Raw genomic sequence first — 25332 nt, 5'->3', positions numbered from 1 at the left:
CTTGAAGGAAATCCAACTTGCCCTCCTCTTTACTTCTGGTACCTATTTATTGCTTTTTGCAAAGTCTATCTAAGAGATGTGTACTGATAAACACTTTTATCTCTAATCCATGAAAATATATGTAGCAACTAACTGATGGAATTGGCTTCCTTGTCTAGCAGCAAGACAGGAATACACTTTTAAAATATATATTTGTTGTCCAATTGTTCATTTACCTCTTTCACACTATTACAAATTTCACTAAAGAGGCTTTATAGTGTAGATCAATTGTCTTCTGAAAATAGCAGCACTCTTCATCTGCAGTGTAGATACTACTATACTAATATATACTTATACTACTATATATACTAATATATATACTTACTAATATAAACTAGATACTAATATATACTTAAACTACCGACATTTCACATGTAAGCTCAAGTATATACATATCAAAGAGATATGTATATAACATTTTATTAATCACACAGAGTCAACATTTTTACATTTCCTTTTTATCTTGAAATAATTGAAATCTTCCATATCAGGGACATAAAATCTTTCTCATTTATAATCCACATGCTGATGGCAGTCAAAGAACCTTTTTTAGAGAAAGAAAAACAAAACATTTCAGGAGGGATCTTTTATTTTCAGATCTCAAAATACAAAAACCACCCAGACAAAAAACAAAGTACAACCTATAAGGAAACTTCCCACAATTACAAGCCAAAATGAGAGGTCCAAGAACTTAAAGTTTAAAGCAGGGCTTCTTAAACTTTTTCCATTCTCAGCATCTTTTAGCCCAAGAAATGTGCTGAAATGGTTACATGAGCCCGGGGATATAAGAGTATAAAACAGGCATACAAATCAAACATTTATTGATAGTAAATCATAACTTTATGACCCCCACATTCAGTTATGAGACCCCATATGGGGTCATAACCCACAGTTTATTTTTTTTTCTCAGTTTTCTTTTTTTTTTTTAATTTAAATTTTATTTTATTTAATAATAACTTTGTATTGACAGAATCCATGCCAGGGTAATTTTTTACAACATTATCCCTTGCACTCACTTATGTTTCAATTTTTTCCTCTCCCTCCCTCTACCCCCCCCAAGATGGCAAGCAGTCCTATAAATTTTAAATATGTTGCAGTATATCCTAGATAAAATACATATTTGCAAAACCGAACAGTTCTCCTGTTGCACAGATAACCCACAGTTTAAGAAGGTGAGGCATAGAGCAGGAGTTCTTAATTTTATGTGTCATGGATTTCTTTAATCATTCGATCCCCATCTCAGAATCACAAAATTAAACATAACAAATTATAAAGGGGACAAATTATAATGAAATACAGTGATCAAGAAATGTATGTATATATTTTTTCTGAGGTAATTGGGATTAAATGACTTGCTTAGGGTCACACAGCTAGGAAATATTAAGTGTCTGAAGCCAGATTTAAACTCAGATCCTCCTGACTTCAGGGCCGGTGCTCTATCCACTGCACCAACTAGCTGCCCCAGATAATTTTTAAACAAAAGAAAAAATATATGGCTCCCAGGTCAAGAGGTCTTGAACAAGTAACTTATTTGGGTTTAGCCTTAGAAGAAAAGTATCCTGCTGAGGTGTAAGAATTGAGGGGAAGAGATCTCTTCTGGCCTATATCACAGATCCTTTGCGAAAGAATTCACAAACTCGAAGTTTGTGGCAAAAGAGGATTTATTTGCACTAAGAAAACAGCTTTCTTAGTTAGCAAAGAATCCTGTGAGGATTATTTTTGCAAAGATGGGTTTACACTGAGAAGAAAATCTTCATCAGTGGGCAAAATCCTGTTAGGACTTCTGCAAAGGTTTACACTGAGAAAGACCAGTGGGCTAAGTTCAAAAGGGCATTTAGCAAAGATTCGGGGTTCAAGATCATCTTTTACCCCGAGCGAGGGCCAATCACTGGATGAATATGAAAGACTGATTTTCAATTCAATTAAATTCAAAAGTGAATGAGATTACTTATCTTGAGAGTTTTCCTTATGGACAGGAGGATGTGCCCCTCCCAGAGGTCAAGAGGGTTTGAGACCCCAAATCACCCTTCCCCCAAAGATTCCATTTTGACCCTCCCCTCAAGATTAAAGAGGACACCATTTACATCAATAGCACCTTTTAGGAATAACATCTGGACCCTCCCCACATTCCAAGTCTGAGATATCTAACAGGCATAGTATTGCAGCTTTCAACTATACTGAATATAAACCCATATTAAAATGTAATTAGAATATAAAATGTAAACAAAAATACAATATAGCATAGATAGTGTTAATATATGGTTATCTAAGTTAATATGCTTGTTGCAGGAATGCCTAAATAGGGTTTATTGGCTCCTGTTTCTATTTGATTTTGATACCCCTACTCTAGATAATCAGTTTTAAGATATATACTTAAGAGAAGGAAAAAGTGAGCACATATCGTGGTGCTGGGAACATTCCCCATGTCATCAGGGAGTCAGTGATAGAGCAAGAATGGATTTCACAGTGGGAGGTAGCATGGTGCAGTGGATTTGGAATTGGAGGACCTGGTTTCGAATTCTATCATTTTATTACAACCTGGTATAAACTTGGGTAAATTTCTATGCTTCAATTTTTATAAAATGTGAAGATAAAATTTAATATCCTTTATGATCCTATGGAGAAAGTATGGGAATTGAAAAATGGCCTAATATAACCTCAGTTCCCTCATCTGTAAAAGCAGGATATAATCACCAGAGAACCTACTTCACAAGTAGTTGCAAAGCTCGAGACAACATATGTAAAGAATTTTAGAAATTTTCATGTTCTATATAGATGTAAGTTATTGTTATTATTATTTCTAGTTCACACTGTTTCTCTGATCCAGGATAGAGGCAGAATTGGGGAAGAGAAGGGAATATGCATTTATTAAGCACCTTCTATGTGTCAGGCAATATCCTCAGGATTTTACAAATATTATTTCATTTGATACAACTGTGAAAGTCAGGTGCAGTATCCCCATTTTATAGATGAGGAAATGAAGGTAGACAGACTTTAAGTGACTTTCCCAGGATCACACAATTAGAAGATATCTGAGGCTGGATTTGAATTCAGGTTTTCCTGACTTTAGGCCAGTGTTGTACCACCAGCTGCCTCAAGAATTGTTCTCTCAACTCCATGCACTGTGCTGTTTCTTATAATAGTCAACAATAACAAATAAATTAGCTCTACTTCCCACTTTTTGGGAGAATGTGAACCTTTAATATCATTATCGTAGGGAATTTCTATTGAGGAAACTATCTCTTCCAATGAAGACTGGCAACCATTATGTAATTCGCTCTTAGCAACACAGACAATATAAGTCAGAAATGAGACTTGAAACCCAGGTCCTCCTGACTCTTTTTTTTGCTGAGGCAATTGGGGTTAAGTGATTTGCCCAGGGTTACACAGTTAGGAAATGTGAAGTGTATGAGATCAAATTAGAACTCCGGTCCTCCTGACTTCAAGGCTGGTGCTGTATCCACTGTGCCAACGAGCTGCCCCTCTGGGGCTGGTTCTTTATCCATCACCCTGTACTTGTCCTCTCCAGATAAAGGCATTTCTATGAAAGCAGCACTAATCAGCACAGACTCCCTGCTGACGCTGCACTGAGTATAGACTTCCTTTACCCCTGAAGAGAGAGCCAGGACTAAGCACCATCACTGGCTAAAAGACTGTCGAGAAGATGAATCACTTTATGGAAACCAGTAATGTTTATTAAGAATAACTCATAAAGTAAATGCATAGATAGTCACACGCAGTGTTTAGAATAATTATATGGCATATTTAGGAATAAATGATTTGACACAAAAACATTTCAATATAAATCAAAGTATCATGGAGCTACAACAGAATCATGTGTAAAGCTACTATACATAATCACAATAAAAACAAAAGGATTCCGTCTCATCAATGATTGCTTTTGTTTTAGGCAGTCACCGGTGATTGCCTCATCAGACTCCTTTCTGTCTCTGGTGCTAGGACAAACAGCTCCTGGAAACACAACACCTGTCCAGAGTCATGTTTCTGAGAACACCAAATGTGCGTTCTGGGCTAGCCCCATGTGGTTTTTGCCACAGCTTATCAAGTCAAGTAGTGAATTCTGCTGCTAAAAGGGGAGGAGACTTCTCTGGTTCTAAAGGGAACTGAGGGTTTTCATTGGTTTAAAGCAATCAGATTAGACATTTCTATGATTACAACCCAGAAAGTGCTTGCCACATGAGCCATGACAACAGTGTTATTGTGGGAAACTTCACTCAGCCTGCATTTGGCTTTTCAACTTGGCAAGCTTCATGAGGCATTCATCTCGCCACTGCCTCCTGGCAGCCAGGTGTGCTGGATCAGCAGGAATGTGGGCACACATGTCCTGTGGTAAAAGAAAAGGGAGATTTGGTGAAGGTGCTCAGAGGGAGACACTGGTTCTGCTTTCTTCACTTTTACATCAACCATGATCTTTTCATTTCTCAGCCAGCACAAGAGATGGGAATGTTAATCTTAGCATGGGGCTTCCCAGTTACTGTGAGGATGCTGTCCCTACAAATTCAACCTGAGACTAATCAATCATGAATTACCAAGTGAAATATATTCATCGCTGATACTGCTTTTGAGTTCTTGAATGATCTCTTGGGTACTGGTAGTTCTGATAAAGCCTCTGTGCTCATTATCCCTGCAAAAGCCTGATCAAGAGCCATAAGGACCTTCTAGGGCCAGAGAGGAAAGCAAAGATTACACCAAAGTTCCATATAGGAGAAGGAAAGCAGGATTTGAGTGGGCTTCAATTGTCTAAAGCTCTAAGTTGTAGATGAGGACTGATCTGAATTGGTGAAGGGAATTTCCACACCAGAATACATACCTGATGAACTTTCTCTAAACCTGCTCCAGAAAAATCTGGAATTGGCCCAAATGTTTTTAGTACACGCTTCATGCCTTCACTGTATCGGTTACAATAATCCAACATGCCTGAAATGATGAGACAGGATTAAAGTATATTAGTAATATAAATATCACTTAGCAATGAAGATCCCCAATCAAAAAAACTTTTTTTAAATTAATAGGCTTGACTTTGAAGGGAGATCAGATCTAGCCTTTCCTCATTAGTTTAGCAATGGCTGAGATTACCAAATCATCTTTTTTTTTTTTCTTTTCTGAATTCAGTTCATAAAATCCAAGGAGAAAAAAATTATGTGACTCTTCAAATCTAACATCTTATAATGACCAGTAAATAACCCATGAAGGAAACTACCAGCTACACAAATCCTAAAGACGACCATGGAACTGTTTCCTCAAATAAGTGAGGTGCAAGGAAGATTAAAAAAAAAAAAAAAAGGTGAGATTGCATTAAATATATTTTCTAAGAGTTTTATTAGTGCAAGTTCAATCAAGAAAAGGAATTGTACTGATCAAGAACAGAGGAGAGCTCTTTTGATGGAACCCTCTACTATTTTCTGAAATTCTTTTTTCTTCTCTAATAAGATCTTTTGGCATAGAAACCATTGTGTCTTCACTGGCCCCGATCCCAACCAATTATCTCAGGTATGTAGATGTTTCCCACCTTTTCTTGTCAGAGCCGTCCCCCTAAATCCAACTGCATACCCAATGTGGTAGTATTGAAAAAAAATAATTATTAGGGAATGAAGAAAGAAAGGAATGTAAAGCAACTGGTACAAAAGCTTCTAATAGTAGCCAAATTTATAATTATTAAGAAATGGTATTCTATATAGCCTTCTCTGACCTAAGGAAGGTTGGGAAAACACAAAGATGGAGATTCCCCAGTAATGCTTTCTAAATTATGGATGATACATCTATGATGAGAAGATGCCATATGAATAGAGAGCTGACCTTGGAGTCATGAAGCCTTGGATTTACGGCTTACCTTTGACACATACTGCCTGTGTCTAAGGCCATAAAGTATAGACAGTAAGTTTCTACACTAAAAATTCCTCACAATGATGAATTCCAAATTTAAATCCACCCCACACCCTGCCAATACGCCATGTAAGGGCTCAGAATAGATTTTTATTTCCTACTTGATTGCATGACTTTGGCACCACTTCTCTAAGTGACCTTAACAGCACTGGAATTTGAAAATTATATCATTTTTCAGAAAGTTCATCATCTTGTAAGATCTAACGAGATTTGAGGCTCATACTTCCTCACCTTCCCCTGGCTTCCTTTTAAAACGTATTATCTTCCCCCATTAGATTGGAAACTCCTTCAGGGAAGGGACTGCCCTTCTTCTTTTTTTTTTTTTTTCCTTTTTCTTTTTGTACTTACATACATGAATTATAGGACAATAATCCCAAACATTAGAGCTGGTCTTTTCTAGTCCATTTGTCTTATTTTATACTGTGTTTTTAACCAAGCTCATTTGGAAATACATCCAAATCTATGCCCTTCCCAAAGGGCATTCCAAATTCATCATTCTTTCTACTCTGTATGTCATTAAAGCTAAGATTATCACTCAGAATCCTGACCTGCCAGAAAAGTCACCCTACTTCCTCCTGTTGTGAGGGCAACATTATTGTCCTGACATGCTCTGTCTGTCTTCATGAGTTCCTCCTTCACATTCCATTGTCTATGCCTCTCTGGGAGGCAGCTACAAATGTTATTCTATTTACTTTCTAAGAGGAAGGAGGAAGGTGAAGTTGAGCCGGGTGAGAGAGTTTGCTTGGAAATCCAACCCAGTCAGAAGTAGATCCTGGGTTTCATTTTTTTTCCCTTTTAAAGAAAGAAACTGAAGTCCCCAAATCCTGGCCGAATGCTCTATACAAGGAACGATTCTTCCTCTTGCTGTTGCGGCTACACCTTTGGCCCATTTCCAAGATGTCTTAAGTAAAAACTCAATAATGTATGCTTTTAACTCAGGAATGAGATGGACATAGAAAAGGAAAAGAGTAAGATGAGATGCCACAAAACCTCAATCACCTCCTCCTCAAAAATACCAGAGTAAATCATTTAAAATTAAACTGAATCAGTCCTTAGGCTCTGAGGTTCAACTTTTTTTCCTTAAAGAAAATAGAAACCAAAACCATCTTCTTCAATGTTCAGTTCATATTTGCCTGACATCACAGGATTTGATCCTAAACTCAGTAATTTCATTTCATTTTGCCTCCATAATATTTTTCTTCTATTTCTTTATGCTAAAACATTATCCATATCCCCACTTAGAAATATTTTTATTAAAAAATCCAAATATAGAATTATAGGATTTGGAACTGGAAAGCATGTTAGGACATGTTTTTTATAGATGAAGAAACAAGGTTCGGATTAAATGAATTGCTAAACATTCTACAAATAGCAAATTACAGAGCCTGAATTTGAATCTTGGATCTTGATTCCAAATTCTTCAGTTCTCCCAAGTTCTTCAAGAAGTCAAATGTTTTAAAATTTTCTTTTTATTCTGTTTAAGTGATCTCAACAGTACTGGAACTTGGAAACTATAACCAAGTTTTTTTTTTTTTTCCTTTGACTGTTCACTCGTTTTTCAATCATGTCCAACTCTTCATGACCCCATTTGGAGTTTCTTGGTAAAGACATTGGAGGAAATTGCCATTTTCTTCTCTAGTTCATTTTATGGATGAGGAAACTGAAGCAAAATTAATTAACTTCCCCAGGGTCACACAGTTACTAAGTGTCAAGGTCAAATTTGAACTTTTCCTTTGGGGCTCAGGATATATATACTAATTAGTTCTCTTTAAATTTGCTGAATGATGTTACCTATGGGTTTTAGTTTATTCCAGAAAAAGAAGTCTTCCTCATTTAATGCCTTTTTAAGAGTACTAAGTGGATAGTATTTGCCAATAAGTACTACAAGAAACCCAAGCTGGTTATGGTTGATTCCTGTAGCCTTAACAAGAATAAAAGAGCCAAGAAGAGTCAAAAGACATTATTTGTGAAGAGAGTCACAGGTTCACAGGAACTAGTTACATGGTCTCACAATTAGAAGGCAAACACTATTAACCTGATCAGGATCCAGAAAAGATAATGCAGAATAACAGCTCCTCCTTACTCAAGGAGAAGTTCTAATTCTGCTAAAGCCAATTCCTGCACCAGCTTTCATCTGTGAGTGTCCTTATCTGCCCCAAATCAACACTCCATCATAAATTCTGAATCTGGAGTTACAGAAGACCTGGTTCAAATTCTGCTCTGCTATTAGTAACCTAAGGTAAGTCTTGCCTTTTCTCTAGATGGGCCTTAGTTTTCTCATCTTAGTAAAAACAGATACATTGTATTAGATGATCCCAAAGGTTCTTCTGGTTCTAAAGCTTATGATCCCCATTACACATGAAGCTATCCTCAGGTGAAAGGACACAGGGATGGTGCACCTAAATTTTCCATAGGTTTGTTTTAACAAATAAGTTGAATGGAATAAAAGTGGGGCAGTTAATTTGATTGCTTTTTAAATTTGTTTTTTAAAGACCCACTTAGTTCTTCAAGTAGAACTAAAAATAGTGAAACCTTTTACTTGCTATATATTACAATTTATATTTTCTTTCAATTTCTATCTTTAAATTCTCTTGTATAAATATTTCTCACATTGTAAAGTCAAGAAATACTTGGTAAATAACTTTGTCTTTTGTGAAATGAGCAGAAACTGTTTCTTGATAAGTTACTAAGGAGTCCATCTATTTTCTTTAGTGATACATCACTCTTCTCTGCAGCCTCCATGGGTATTAATAAGTGTTTAGCATCTTTAAGGATTCCCCTAAGACAAAATGCTAAGTCTGAAGTCAGGAAGACTCATCTTTATGAGTTCAAATCCAGCCTCAAACACTTACTAGCTGTGTAATCCTGGGCAAGTCATGTAACCCTGTTTGCCTCATCTGTAAAATGAGCTGGAGAAGGAAATGGCAATCCACTCCAATGTCTTTGCCAAGAAAAACCCAAATGTGGTCACAGAGAGTTTGACCCAATTGAAAACAAGAACAGCAAGAACCAGTGCTGCTAATTAAGCTAATACTATATTAATAATTGTACCTTTAAAAGACTTTCTTGGTTGAATTCGCTTAACAGTCATCACTTGTTAACAGTACAGTAATATTCCACTATATTCATGTTCAACAACTTGCTGTAGGCGTTAAGTGCCAAAAGCCCACGTTTATATACTTATTATCTCTCCTAAATGAATTGACAGACTCAGAGAAACTTAGAACAATTTACGTAAAATACAGAGTGAAATGAACTAGGAGAAAATCTATATGATTACAGTATTGAAAAGGAAAACAGTTGTGAAACACTTAAGAGTTGTGAATAATGCACTGACAATCACAACTCCAAAAGATTGATGATGTGGCATTTTCCCCCCTCCTTCTTTTTGATATGCAAAATGAGACATACTTTTTAAAAACATGGCTAATGTGTGTATGTTTTGTAGATTAATTTACTATAAGAGAGGACTTTTCTTTGGGAGAGGGAGATAGAAGAAAGAGTCATGATGCCAAAAGAAAAGAACATCAATTAAATACTAAGAAGAAAAGTAAAGAGGTAAGCAAAGCCCCAAAAGGCACTGTTAAATATAATATATGTTATATTTATCTATGTGTGTGTGTTGTATAGGTGTGTATAAATAAATATATAATGGATAATAGACTATATAATACATATATAATTTGAGGCGCAGCTTCATATACTAGTCTCTTCTTTTGGTCTTCATATATTGAAATGCTTGTGCTTATCAATGTTTATTATGTGGATTAAGTATACATTTATGTATATATATATATATATATATATATATAATATATATATATATATATATATAAGTAGTAAGCTAAGCTTTCATCATGATCGAGACAAGCTTTTAAGTCACAATAAAAAGTTCAGTGTCCAAGGCACAGGAGGGGTACACTCGTCCTGGATTCTGTCTTGATCAGAATACATTTGAAACATAGCTTTATTATTTGTCAATATTCTTTTTAAAAAGAGGTTATCTGAGGAGGGTACTGAGGTACCTCTATCCTAAGAAATGGAGGATCAGTTAAAGGAACTGTGAATATTTAGCCTAAGGAAGAGCAGACTCAATATCTGGAATAGTGCCTAATAAATAGTAGATGCTTAACACTTATTGATTAACATTAATAGCTTTCAGCTGCCTTCAAGACTCTAAAGGGCTTTCATGTGAATAATGATAAATTATAGGAGATGTAGGAAAACTGGGACAGTAATATACTGTTGATGAAGTTGTGAACTAGTGCAACCATTTTGCCCAAAGGATTATAAAATTGTGCATATTCTTGAATCTAGCAGTGTCTCTACTAGGTCTGTATCCCAAAGAGATCATAAAAATGGAGAAATGACCCACACATGGAAAAAATGTTCGTAGCAGCTCTTTTTGTAGTGGCAAGGAACTAGAAATTGAATGAATACTCATCCATTGGAGAACGACTGAATAAGTTGTGGTATATGAATGTTATGGAATATTATTGTTCTCTAAGAAATGATGAGCAGGCTGATTTCAGAAAAACTTGGAAAGACTTACATGAACTGATGCTATGTGAAATAAGTAAAACCAAGAGAACATTGTACAAAGTAACAGTAAGATTATATGATGGTCAATTATGATGGAATTGGCTTTTTTCAGTAATGAGGCGATTCAAAGCAAGTTCTAACAGACTTACATGGAAAGAGTCATACTCATCCAGAGAAAGAACTACAAAGATTGAATGTGGATCAAAGCATAATATTTTCATCTTTTTGTTGTTGTTGTTTGCTTGTTTTTTTTTTTTCTCTCATGTTCTTTTTTCCTTTTTGATCAGGTTTTTCTTGTGCAGTATGACAAATATGGAAATATGTTTAGAAAAATTGTTTAACCTAAATTGGATTGCTTGCTGTCTAGGGGAATGAAGAGTTTGGGAGGAAGGGAAAAAACTTGGAATATAAGATTTTGCAAAGGTGAATGCTGAAAACTATCTTTGCATGTATTTGGAAAAATAAAAAGCTATTAAATAAATCCCAGCTTTAAAAAAATCAAAATGTGAAAGAGAGATTCAGTGTGCTCTCATTGGTCTCAGAAGGATGACAGTGGATAGACGATGCAATGAGGTAGTTAGGTGGATTTCTGTCAAATATAAAAATATTCTAACAATTTCAATTGTCCTAAAGTGGAATGGGCTCCCCTGGAAGGTAAGAGATTCCTCTCACTAGGGGTCTTCAATGAAGGCTCAGTGACTATTTATGAGGAATGTAAGATCTCTTTTAGACATTAGGTGTCACAGTGAATAGAATGTCAAGCCTGGAGTTAGGAAGATTCATCTTCCTGAGTTCAAATCTAACCCAGGAAAGACAACTCATTCCACTTGCCTCAGTTTCTTCATCTGAAAAATTAACTGGAGAAGGAAAAGACAAACCACTCTAGTATCTTTGACAAGAAAATGCCAAATCGATCAAGAAGAACTGATTATGACTGAAAACAATTGACCAACATCAAGATCACTTCCAAATTTGATATTTTGTAATATAATATAACTGACATTTATATTCTATTTTTACAATGTTTTCTTCTGTATAATCCTCAATGTAGCTTATAAGTGTCAAATTTGGGTGATTATTACTGAGTCCTTTTTCAGCTCATTTTCAGATAAGAAAACTGAGGCAAACAAGGTTCACTGACAAACCCAAAGAAAGATCATTATGAATAAGAGTTTAGTGAAAAATTCCAGTGGAATCTGAGCTTCCATGGCATTTGTAAGCACATAGTATGGAAGGCTCTAGAGTTTGTTATTCCAAACTAACCTGAATTTTCTAAAGCTGATGTTCACCAACTTGAATGAAGCTTTCTGGTTTTAAGAAGCAATTCTTCACAAAGCTTATTGATGAAGATCAAAAGCAAAGGGCTCCAAAGCTCAGTTTTCCAAGAGACAAAATCTAATTCTTTTAAAAAGCTCCTAAATTTTAGTAGAAATGATGAATTACCTGGAGAATGAATGAGTCAACAATACAGCCAGAAAATAAACTAAGACTTCCTAATTCAGGCAAAGCCAAGCTTCAATCAATTGACCTCTATCTAAAATGAATGAAACTTTCATATAAATGAATCAAATCTATCCTTTGGATAGTTTTTAATCATAAACATCAAATCTGTGTGTGAGAAGGGAAATTTCCCATTTTTAAAACACAAGGAATAATCAGATAATGCTATTTGATAGTGAATAGTACAGATATAGTTCTAGATACTGCCCAATGGAGCCCAACTCTAAATGATTTCAGTGTAAGATTCCACTCAGAGAAGAATATTCTGACCCATAAACTCACTTGCTATTTTCATCTCAAAATTTTTTTATGATTTTAAAAAAAGAACCACAAAAAATCAGGTGGTCTCAGCTACACAGTTAACAAACGATAAGAAACTGATTCAAAATTTTTTAAAATGTATGCATTTAATATTTTTCCACAGGTCCATTTAAAACAATTTTTTTACATTTGATTTTAAAACTTTTGAGTTCTAGGTTCTCTCCCTTATCCCTACCCCTATGCCCCATTAAGAAATCACGTGAAGTTATGTAAACGATTTCCAAAAAACATCATGTTATGAAAGAAAATAGTTTTCCTATTCTAGTGAAAAAAAAAAAGTCAAGAAAAATAAAGTTAAAAAGAGAGACAGACAGAGACAAAGAAAGTTTACTTCAATTTGTATTCAGAAACAATCAGTTTCTTCTCTGGGTATGGATTAGTATTTTTCATCATAAGTCCTTCAGCGTAGTCATGAATCATTGTACTGCTGAGAATAGCAAAGTCCCAAATAGCTGGTTATCCCAGAACATTGCTATTACTTTGTATATTGTATATTTCACTTTGATTGACTTTATAGAGTTCTCTCCAAGTTTTTTTTTTTTTCTGAGAGCATCATGCTCATCATTTCCCATAGAAAAATAATATTCTATCACAAACACATACCACAATTTATTCAGCCATTCCTCAGTTGATGGGTATCCCCTCAAATTCTGATTTTTTGTCTTGAGAAGAGAGCTGCTATAAATATTTTTTGAACATATAGATCCTTTTTCTTTTAAAAAAATCTTTTTTGGTATTTATGTCTAGTAGTAGCAATATTGTCATGTCAAAGCATATGCATGAATTTATAACCCCTTGAGCATAGGAACTGGTTCAAATTTATAAGAATAAGAGGCATGGAGAGATGTACATGAACTGATGCTGAGTGAAATGAGCAGGACCAGGAGATCATTGTATATTTCAACAACAATACTATATAATGATCAATTCTGACAGATGTGGTCCATTTCGGCAATGAGATGAACCAAATCAGTTCCAATAGAGCAATAATAAATTGAACCAGCTACATCCAGCGAAAGAACTCTGGGAGTTGGCCATGAACCACTACATGGAATTCCCAATCCCTCTATTTTAATCCACCTGCATTTTTGATTTCCTTCACAGGTTAACTGTATACTATTTCAAAGTCTGATTCTTTTTGTACAGCAAAATAACTGTATGGACATGTATAACATATATTGTATTTAACTTATGCTTTAACATGTTTAACATGTATTGGTCAACCTGAAATCTGGAGGAGGGGGTGGAGGGAAGAAAGGGAAAAATTGGAACAAAGGGTTTTGCAATTGTCAATGCTGAAAAATTACCCATGCATATATCTTGTAAATAAAAAGCTATAATAAAAAAAGAATAAGAGGTATTTCTCAATTTATACATAGTTCAACAATATGAACTGGCTACTCTCAAAGGAAGAAACTAAAAATATTTAGTTATATGAAATACTTAAAATTACCAATAATCCGAAAAAAAGCAAATTAAAACAACTCTAAAGTTTTCCCTTATATTCATCATATTCACAAAGTAGACCAAAAAAAGAATATAACAAACATTGCTAAGGACGTAGGCAAGTATGCACATTAATGCACTGTTGTTGGAGTTATGAGTTGGCCCGGCCATTCTAAAAAGCAAATTATTAAACTCCAAATATTTTTTTGAATTAGTGATACCACTGCTGTACCTTTATCCCAGAATTCAGTGAAAGAAGAAAAAGTCCTCTTTTTGTGGTGGCAAAGAACTAAAAACTAACAGGGTTAGTTAGGTTTTTTTTTTTTAAACTATCAAGTGGTTGAATAAATTATGACATAAAAGTTAATATTAAGTCTGATAACAAATAGATTTGTGTTGAAGTAATACCACTTAATATGTGATGTTTTTATGAAGATCCTGACTATTTGATCTTAGAATCTGAATCTTAGTTTCCTCTTCTGCCTGGAATGAATGAGTCACTAGTTCAGCCAGAAAAACTGACAACTCCTAATTCAGGCAAGACCATAGGTTCAATCAACTGGCCTTTTAATATTAAGTGAAGAACATCATCATATAAATGAATCAAAGTTATACATTGGTAATTCTTAATTATAAAAATCAAATCTATGTGTAAGGAGAGAAATACCTCTGTAAAATGAAGATAATTATACTTGCACTTCTCATTTCATAGGGCTTTTGCAAGGAAAATTCTGTGCATACTTTGAAGCACTATGTTAAAAAATAATGCATGTAATTATTATCCTCATAACAGCTTAAGAATTAAGGGAAGAGTATCCTGAAGTGTCATTGCAAAAACAATATCTTTTGACATTTTCTCATGTCTATATACCATGCACATATAGAAATAAACAATTAATGGATCTAACAAAATTATTTAGAGATATAAGAAGAAAACTTGTGGCATTACTGTACTTTTCTTTCTTCCTTTCAAAATTCATCTAATATTGCCTGTAGGTAAGGTACAAAACTATGTGTAAAAATCTTCTCACACTTGTATCTTGGAAAAAAAGATACAAAAAGAAATACATACATGCTAGAGGATACTGGGGGAAAGGGTCATGTTTCAGTTGAATTCAGAGGCAAAAAAATTCTTAGACAAGTTATTTTATTAAGTCTGGATAAATCTTTTGGTGCACTGACTTTATGAAAATATCATCACAAAACGCAATAATAAAAGGAAAAAAACTATTCTAACTTCCAATCTTGATAGATCCTGATTTCTGCAAGAAGGGTAATGAGGCTTTCAATGTATTCTAAATCATTTCTTACATGTCTAACCTTGGTCTTTGGAATGCACTGAGGTTGAAATCCACATCACTGTCATTCAGCCCACTAGATATTCTTATCAGATGTCTCTTGTTTAAAAAATTACTATGGGCCTCCATCCTGTCTACAGCACACTACTTATGGACTTCTCAAGTTTCTGGTTTCACTGGCCTCTATGACTATTTGTTTAAAAGGTGAAACTATTCTCAATGCCCTTTTCCCTGCTGATTTCTATGGGTACCTGGGATATCCTTTGATTGTTTTCAGTACCTAGCACAATGACTTACACTTAACTTAAATCAGTGGATTTGGGAGGAAGGGAAGAAAGGAAAGAAAGTATAATGAGACTACAGAATTTTTACTTAAATCTAAGTGATTAAGGGATGTTCACTATTTATCAAAGACTGTGTGTGTATGTTATATAGAAAAATGAAAGTACCAAAAATTATCATTTTAAGCAAATGACATACCAGGACATTATTCCCTTAACCCTAATTCCCTAGACTGTTATGATGATAATAGTAGCTCAATTTATTTATACAGTGCTTTAAAGCTAACATAGAACTTTCCTCAACACAACCCTGTGAAATGAATAATGCAAATATGATTATCCTCCTTTTATAGAAGTGGAAAGGAAGGCTCAGAATCCAAGATCACATAGCCAGAATCTTCATGAGAACATCTCATTCAGAAGAGTGATCTCAACACTAATCTTTCTATCATTAGACTAGTATGTTCACAGTTCTGAGAAAGAATACCCTGTATCCTTATCTGAACAAATGCCTAACTTTAGAACATGTTTCCTCTATACAAAGGTAAATTTGTTACTCAGCTTCTAAACCATGAATGGTTGGTCCAGCCATTTCTTGTCTAAAAATGATAGACAATCTCAGAATTGAGGCTCTGAGGTTTTGTTTTTTTTTGTTTTTGGTTTTTTTTTTTGTGATGTTATTTTTATAAAGCCAGACCTAGTAAAATTATTTGGTTGAGGTTTTTTTCTGCCCAACAAAAATTCAACTGAAATAAAAAAAATATCACATAGCAAGGAATTCTCAATTTAATTCAAATCAAAAAATACCTTCTGCATTGAGATGCATTGTTTCCAAGGGTCCAATGAAAGCATATCGCATTCCAAGACCATCTGACATCACGATATCAAGATCAGAGGGAGATACTAGTCCTTCCTAAATGAAAAAAAGGGTATAAAATCAGTCAGTATTCTGAATAGCAAAGAAATTTCGTTATGAACACTACTGTGATTAGCATGTCTTATGGAGCAAAATGTCAAGAAATAACCCTCCAATTCAGTTAATCTAGATGAAGTTTCTGCTATACTTGTTCTGGTCAGTGGAGTACATGAATGAATATACAAATTTCACAACAGATAATGCAATAAACAGATATATGAAACAGTTCCAAGGAAATTAGAGTTGGACAAATATTCCAGAAATCATATATAGACTTAAAGTGGATTCCTTGTGAGACCTGGTCATAAAATATGGTTTTGTATCCAGTGTGACCCTGGGCAAAGCACGTCTGATTTCTCTGGCTTGGTTTCCTCTTCTGGAAAATGAAGGGTTTGAATTAAATGATCTCTTAGGTTTCTTCAAACTCTAAATACTACAATTTACCAGTTGAAGCTTTTAAGAAGACAAAAGGAAGAAATGAGGAGAAAGCATGAGAAACTGAAAAGAGTTCTCCTTGCAGTTTCCATTTCTCCATTAACATCCTATTACTCAGTAGCATCTGATCTGCTTCTGCAAGCAAACCCAAGAAGTTAGCTAGAACCTGGATCTTACTACTGATAAAGGGGGGTGGGGGGGTGGGAAAAGGGCAGCAACCACAAGATATGGAGAGCAACCTTCCCCTCACTTAAGGAAATCATGCTATTAAACTATAAGCTAAGGAATGGAAAGAGAGTTAAAATGAAACCACCAGGAAAAAAAAGAAAAAGAAACAATAAATCCCAAACAAAACAAAAAATGTCACTTCAAGCTCTCCCTAATTCAACTTTTAATAAAAGTGAATGTGTGATTAAAAAGCTGCTTAGGATCCTTTTCAGGTCTTCACTTGCAAAATTGGGACTCAAAATTTTGCAAACAGGATGTAAACTCTTACTACTGAAGAACCCACTCAACTCGGGTATTTAAACCATTCTGGGGTAAAAAAAAAAAAAATGCTTCGTGGTTCAGGAAGCATTTATTAAGCATCTGCTATGTGCCAGATATGGTATATACATGATATATATAGACAAAATGAAATTGTTCCTGCCTTCAAGGAGCTTACATGATGATAGGAAAACAACATGAATTTATCTGATAATTAAAACCAATATACAGAGTAAACAGTCATTTCCAAGGAAGAAGGCTTGGAATTGGGAAGAATAGGAGAAGTCTCATGTAGGACAGTCATCTCCAAATGTTTTTGATCCTATATCCACACAGTAAAAACTTTTTAGTATATCCCCCAATTTTGGATATTTACTTATTTAGGAATTCTACATATATATATAGTGTGTATATATATAGCTTTACTAATAATTATATTACATTTTAATAATTATGATAATTATGTTATAAAGTATACACAAATATAGAAATTAAGAGACAAAGATGAAATATTTAAAGCATCTTTATTTTATTTATTAATACTTCAAAAAACTTTTTTGCTTTCCTAAAATATTATCAATATTTTTTGAGAATTTTGAGAATTAATTGTTTATTGTTACTTTGCAAATTTGCTTTAACATTTTGTATTATAACAATATATCTTGATGGTTGTGTTCCTTATTTCTCAAAGAGGACTCAAATTATATCACGATGTCAAGTTATGGTGTGTCTAACTGTGGCTGATCAGACCAATAGGAGCTCAGAATTTTCATCAAAGATCAGGCACAAATCATCCATGTGAATATTTGGGATGGATTCTCTAAATTTGCACATCTTGAGTTTCTTTTGAGCTACTTCAATTCTGTTTTGTTCACAGAGCACAGAACCTTCTCTGATGATGGGGCCTGCTGGGTGCCCCACTATCAACTGATAATAGAAAAATAAGAGAACAAGTGATACCACTATTCTCAGCCTCTCTGCATCATAGAATTACTGCCTTCTCCTCAGGATACTTCACATACCTCATGTGACAATATTGTTGTCTGACATACGGGACAAGTGAGTGTTAATGTCAATCACACATTCAAAATTAGTAAAACTTGATTTGTAACAGATTTTAAAATGCAGAGAGGAAAGAAAACCAACAATACTTGTCTCTTTTTACATCCTGTTAATCAGTAGCACCTGATCTGCTTCTGCAAGCAAACCCAAGAAGTTAACTAGAACCTGGATCTTACTACTGATAAAGGGGGAGGGCAGCAACCACAAGACATGGAGAGCAACCTTCCACTCACTTAAGGAAATCATGCTATTATAACTACAAGCTAAAAAGCATGATTGATTGATAAGGATGAGCCTTTTTAATTGATTATGACAACAGTGTCTGAAAGATAGCAGATTACTTCAGTTAACTGCTAAAATGCTAAAACACTGATTTGTCATATGCTTTTAATAGCTCTTCTTAGTATTATAGCACCTTGCTCTGAAACTCTCCCTTTAAACTCATCCATACCTATAAGTAATAAAGTCAATAGATTTCTTCAAGCATCTTTTTACTTTAGGAAATCCAGCCAGGCTTCAAAAGTCCTCATATATTTTTTGGATATAACTAATGGTTTCTCAGATTCCAAACTTGTTTCTTTAGTAACCCAGCTTTGCAGGAATATTTTTCTTGTGGTAATCTTTGTGTCTTTCTTGGATTTAGGTTCCTGAAACATCTGAGCTGTTAAGAGGGTTATTTTTCTCTTTTATAAGAACATTTCCATGTAGTAGTAGAGCCAATTCTTTATGCAAACAGCTTGTTGTAATGGCAATATTAGAAATCACAAGAAAGAATAATTACAACTGCCATTCATCTGCATTCCCAGCTCCTGGAAATGTTCCATTTTCTTCATATTGAAATGTTCGACATTGATAATCGTAGAAATATGTACATGTTTAACATATCTAGGGAAGGGGGTGGGTAGAAGGCAGGGGTAAAATTTGGAACACAAGGTTTTGCAAGGGTGGATGTTTGAAAATTATCTATGCATATGTTTTGAAAATAAAAAGCTTTAATGATAAAAAAAAAATTAACATGCTACCTCCGGAGGGGCTTTAAGTTGACGTAACTCAATAACCACATTTAGTTAGAATATTATTAGAAATTTTTTACCTAATATACATAATTCTTTTATAAGGACTGTTGAACAAAATTTTTAAACAGCCATTCATAATGAAAATTCTCTGGTTGATGAAACCAATTTAAATAAGGTAATTATGGTACACATAAAAGAAAAAGAAATTCTATCATGAGAGACATCTTTTTATAATAAATAAGTCACCAGACAACTATTACTGGTTAATTTTTTTTAAGATGTGCTATCAAGTCTGACTTTTCTGCCTTCTTCTTAATATCTGCAAAGATCATTTCAGTTCCAAGGATATACTTTTTAGGGTTTTCAGGTATTCCATCAATGTATTCTCTCCCAGTGATACCTTTGTTTGTTCTGGCATCTGTGTAAAAGAATCTTGGAGACTGACCTGTCTTCCAGTTAAACAGTCTGTTCAGATTAGGTTCATTCTTGTATTTGCTCGCTTTTTAATTGTGTGGCATTGGATATGCTTCTGAATCGTCTTGCCCTTCTCGGCATCACTGATTGTGAAGTTGGCTTAGTATGCACCTATGTATGCTGCCTGGCTCACTCTCCACTATCCACCCAGTTCTTCCTCTCTCAAAAGCATTCCTTAAAGGGTCCAAAGCAATGACTCATAAGTTCATAAGAAGGTCTAAGGTCCATTTGGAAAATGAAGCTTCAGCATCTCACTTTTTCTATCAGAAAACAAAATTACTTTGCTGAAGGTACCTGCAGACCTTAGCAAGACAATGACATCAGTTGTCCTCCATGTTTTTCCGATGTTCATTTTTTGTCTCTTTCTCACTACGATGATATCAACTCTAGTGAGAAATATTCTTCTTTTTCAAAGATTTGTCTAATATTGTCTTGTGTTTGACATTTAATACAGTCTTAATATTCCTCTTCACATATACTCTTTGGTAAAGCAAAAGTGTCCTTGTTTCACTTTTCACTGTCCCTGTTACATGGCAGAAAGCTCTAATTTCTATGCCTTTTTCCTAGCTGTCCCCAATACCCAAAATGTATTTTCTCTTCACTGTCATTAGAATCCATAGCTTCCTCCAAGACCCAGATTCAAAACCATTTTTCTCTAAAAAGTCTTAATTGACTTCCTACTCCCCCAGTACCACAGTCTTTCCCTTAAAATGATCTTATATTTATTTTGTATCTATTCATATATACTTATATGTACATGTTGTCTCCTTCAAGAGAATGTTAGCTTCTTGAGGAAAGGAACTACTTCAGTTTTATGTTTCCCCACTGTCTGGAACATAGAAGGTGATTATTAATTAAATGCTTACTGACTGTTACCTTCCACCAATCCACTGGACCAGGTGTTCTGACCCGACACTCCTAGTAACAGTCCCATATAACCCATGTTAGCCTCCATGGTGTCCCCAACCCCAGACTCCTCAGTTCTACTATCTTCACCCAGTTTCAATCCAGGCTTTTATTGGTCCTGGCCCCTAACTCCAGTCTACTGCAGCCTTTCCCACTGTCTTACTGGCACATGTGACTATTGCATCTGTCCCTAACCTCTAAAGGCAGGTATGGGAGGGAGATAAGAACCAGTAAGTCCTTTGGTTGCCACTACCTCTTATAAAGGAACTCACAGTGCTCAGAATTAGGGAGCCAGAACTCATTTTCTTTGTGGATCTTGATTGATCACCCTATGTACCCCTTGGTATATAAAGCCCCCACTCTAGAGGTCACTGACATAGGAGATGGCACTTAAGCTAAAAGGTGCAATTCAGAACTCTAAGAGGCAGTAGCAAAGGAGAAAAGCATTTGGGGAAGGGGGTGGGAAAGACAGTAAATTCATGAAGACAGAAATTGGAATGTTACGTAAATTTTGTCTACAGGGAAACAGCAAGTAGGCTATCTTGGTTGAAATGCAGATTGTCTAAAGGAGAGCAATGTATAATAATCCTGAAAAGGTGGGCCAAAGCCAGACAGGGGAAGTTACCTGTCTCCTTCCCACCCCCCCCCCCCCACCTCCCATTATTATTTACTAGGGGAGGAACTATGAAGGAAGTTTGCATTTCACCTCTCATTATTATCTCCTAAACTAGTGCCTTCTTTCTCAGATGGAACATTGTGTGAGGAAGGAACAGAAACCAACCAAAGCAGATCATCTGCAAGAACTGCACCATCAGTTATGGGCTACCACCACCCACGGCTTTTTGCAGCACCAGGCTGGAGCGGAAGTGCCCCAGTTTAGCACCAAACTCCACTGGCAGATGACTGAGACAAGCAGTTGAAGAGCTCTTGTTGGGGCCCATTTACAAACACACACATCTCCGTGTAACAACAGGCTCAAACAGGCAGAGGATCATTGGTTTTACTACAATTTACCTGACAAATCCTTGAGGCTTTCCTTGAAAGGGCTACCTATTGTATTCTAAGAGGGTGCTGCCTTTCATCCAGGGTGTGTGCCTGTGTGTATGTGGAAGCATCACCAATCTTACTCAAGACTGCTTGCGCCCTTCCCTTCAAACCCGAGCCCACTTTGAATGAGCCCTCTATGCCATTTTCCAAGTTCTCAAGTGGGTGGAGAGCTCCTCCCCGCCCTTGTTGGGCCCATCTCCCATCTTCTCTCACAGTGTGTGAAATGGAGGCTGGAGCTCCCTCTACTGTTTCTCCTCTTCCTCCCCATCTCTCCAAAGTTACCAGGGAAACTCAGCTGCTTATTCCATATATACTGTCTTTTCATAAATGATAGGGGTAAAAATCAACTTAATCAACTGGTAGCTGGAAGGCTGCCGCCCCTTTCACCCACTTGGTTTTGAATTAAAAAAAATTTTTTTCTCCAAAAGTTCTGATAAATTCTGGATCTTTCTAAATGGAATAAATGCTCACCACTGGATAAAAAATTTAGACATGTAAGAAAACCTAGTTCAATTTTCTCATTTAACAGATGAAGAAATTGAATTCCAGAAAGGCTAAGTATCTCCTACTTAAGCAACAGAGAGAAGATAATTTACAGGATTTGTAAATCCAAATCTTTTGGCTCTAAATCCAGCACTCTTCCCCATTTTGTTATGCATAAAAATAAGCATCAAGAAAGCAAAAATGGAAAATTAAATGAGGCTGAGTAATTCCAACAAGTTCTTCCTGCCAGTTTGTTCATTTGAGCAGTTAACAAAAACAAAATTATCAAAGAGACTTTCAGAAGTTTTTGTGTCATTTTCTCTTCCCTCAAATGGCATTGAGATGGCCTAAAAGTGGCCTGCCAAAATGAAAGGATCCAGAGAGAAGAAAAGTGTCCCCATTAGACTGTAAACTCCTTGAGAGCAAGGATTGTTTGTTTTTATTTATATTTTAATCTGCTTAACATCATTCCTGACACACAATAAGTGCTTAATAAATGTTTATTAACCAATTGAGATAATCCATAGCCCAGAAATTAGCCTGGATAATCAAGTGATTCATTTTTAACCTAGAAAATAAGGAATTCGCTATTCTGAAACGAGTCAGAAGAATGTTACAGATTTTCCCCTCCTTCCCTCTTTCAAAATGCTGGTCTATGTGTGTGAGGAGAGGAAGAGGGGTATTCCTAGCCCTATTACCTGTTGTTATATGGAGGTAGTGGCACTAAACGTGCCCTAGGAGTGTAACTGCAGGGCTGAGCTTTTGACAGAAGAGCTCTTCATCTGCTCTGACATTCCAGAAGTCCATGGGCATTATAACGTGTAACCAAGTTGGGCAAAGGGAAACTTGTGGTCACTTTTTAAGTTAACCTTTCAAAGAACTGTTTAGTTTTAATTTTTGCATTTAAAATCATGAAATAATATAAAACTAGAGGCTATGCCAATGCAATTTTTCTATATAATTGTATGCTTGTATATTTTCTGAGTTTGAAGGATACTAGAAGTATATACGATATAAAAAACTGAAGACATAACAAAAGTTTATTTTTATGCATAATCAAGGTTATCAACAATAAGGCCTTAAGCCCAAGAAGACCACTATATCCAACTCCTGATTATGAGCAAAGAATTCTTTCATTCATTACCATATTCCCTTTACTCTTTTCTACTTTACTTATAAAATGAATTATTCATTCTTAATATGCTAGAGGATCCCAGTCAGTCCTATGCCATTAAATCATAGCTTCAGATCCAAGAATAATCTTAAAAATCATCTAATCCAACTCCTTCATTTTGAAAATAAGGAAAATTTAGACCCTAAGAGAGAAAGCTTTGCCTAAGGTCACATACTTAGCAAGAGAGCTGAAACTCTAACCTACATCTTCTAATTCTAAATTCATTGTTCTTTTCCCTATGTACATGTTCTTCTCCAATGATGCTGTCTAATCTTCTGAGAGCTTGAGTCCCTCTTCCTTGAAGATCTAAAAGGTCAGAATGGCATAGATTTTTAAATTGAGGGGGACCTGAAGGGTCCTGAAAGATTACATGATTCAAACCCTTTGTTTTACAGATAAGAAAACTGAGTCTTGATTTGCTCAGGATCACTCAGTAACAGATCTAGACTTTCAGTCAAAATTGTTCCTTAATGGGAAACAACTCTATTGTCTTTGCTGTAAATGAGCTTTCTAGCCAGTCAAGCAAATCTCTATAAAGTATACCCACAGTGCTACTACATTATAATGCTTGGCACTGTACTAGGGGTTCCAAGTCCAGGTCTTTCTCCAGAGATTATCGCTATCAATCAGTCAACAATCATTTATTAAATGTCTATTATATGCCAAGCATCATACTAGCTCTGGAGACACTAATTCAGTTCCTGTTCTCAAGTGAGTGAATTATATACCATTTTGCTGATGAGTCAGTTCCAACCAAACAAATAAATAACATAGGTGGCCTCAAAAATACCAATAATTGGATAAAGAACTGGGAGGTATCTCTTGTTTCAGCTCAAAAAATTAAACTGGCTAAAGAATCCTAGAATCATTGGTTAATACTTTGCAGACTTTCTGAATTTTTCAGACTCTCTAGTATGTTGCTGTGATCTGGTTAATTGACTATTATTGTTATTGTTAATAACAACAATAATAAAAACACTGCTGTTACTGCTACCTCAATTTTTTTACATTGCATTCTTTGGAATAATATAATGTCAGAGTATAAGTAGAAAGAAACCCCAACTAGTTATGCAATTGTTAACACACAGAAAACAAAACAATAAAAACAATTAAGGCATAAGACTACATGTTCTTGCACCATACCCTGAAAGTCAATGAGTAGAACTGTGCCAAAGTAAAGTGGATACAGAATCCACCAAAGAAGTCCCTTTAAACAAAACTCCCTACTTCTACTTCCTTGTAGATGGAATTTGGGAACTGTTAGAAGGAACAACTAGAGCATGATCAATCCATTAGTCAGCAGCTTTCTGCCTGGGCTCCAGGAAAAGCCTCCTCAGATGCCGGGAGGTAGGGCAGTGTTTTGGGCTTCTTAAAGGATATGCTAGTCCAGGCAGGTTTTCTCACACAGGAGAGTTCTGAGGATGGGCCTGAAAGGACATGAAGGGTGTCCTAAAAGTCTTACAAAAGTTTCAAGTTTATTAAAGTTTTCAACACAGCATATATACGCGCATACGTACATATATATACACAAATATACACATATATATATATATATATATTTGTCTCACAAATTTTAGGAAGAATGTTTGGTTATAATGTGACAAAATTTTTGGCCACAGCAACCATCAAAGACTATCTAAGAGGCTATAATCTCTATTGGTGCAAAAGTACCCACATCAATAAAATCACAGATCCCTGAAGTACTGAACTTAAGATGTCTTTTTAGGTCCTCAAAGTTGATGACCCCTGCCTTCAGGGTGCTTGCAATCTAAACTTCATCTTGACCTGACACTTTCCAATACATGCCCAGTAAAAATCCTTGACATACATGGTACATTCCTCAAAAACATTTAAGCCAGAGGTCCTTCATATTTTTTGGTTCATGGATGCTTCTGGTATTCATGAAGCCTTCTCAGAATAATATTTGTAAATGGATAAAATGAATTTCATTAAAATACACTGATCAAAATAATAAATAAACAAGTTTATGGATCCTCAGGTT

General features: G+C 35.3%; 1 protein-coding gene across 2 annotated transcripts in view; it reads right to left on the bottom strand.

Moving 5' to 3' along the window:
- Window positions 1-610: 610 nt before the first annotated feature.
- Window positions 611-25332, bottom strand: part of CRYL1 (crystallin lambda 1) — a 182668-nt gene continuing 157946 nt past the window's right edge. For both annotated transcript variants that reach the window (XM_051986596.1, XM_051986597.1), the window contains 3 exons: window positions 16139-16244; window positions 4871-4977; window positions 611-4384 (listed from right to left, as the gene is read on the bottom strand). In XM_051986596.1, the coding sequence (XP_051842556.1) occupies window positions 4271-4384; window positions 4871-4977; window positions 16139-16244 (327 nt within the window). In that variant the 3' untranslated portion in view covers window positions 611-4270. The remainder of the gene's footprint in view (window positions 4385-4870; window positions 4978-16138; window positions 16245-25332) is intronic.

The sequence above is a fragment of the Antechinus flavipes genome, chromosome 3 (genome assembly GCF_016432865.1).
Source record: "Antechinus flavipes isolate AdamAnt ecotype Samford, QLD, Australia chromosome 3, AdamAnt_v2, whole genome shotgun sequence".
NCBI lineage: Eukaryota > Metazoa > Chordata > Mammalia > Dasyuromorphia > Dasyuridae > Antechinus > Antechinus flavipes.
Note: the sequence above shows the minus strand (reverse complement) of the source record. Positions and strands in the feature narration are given on the sequence as shown.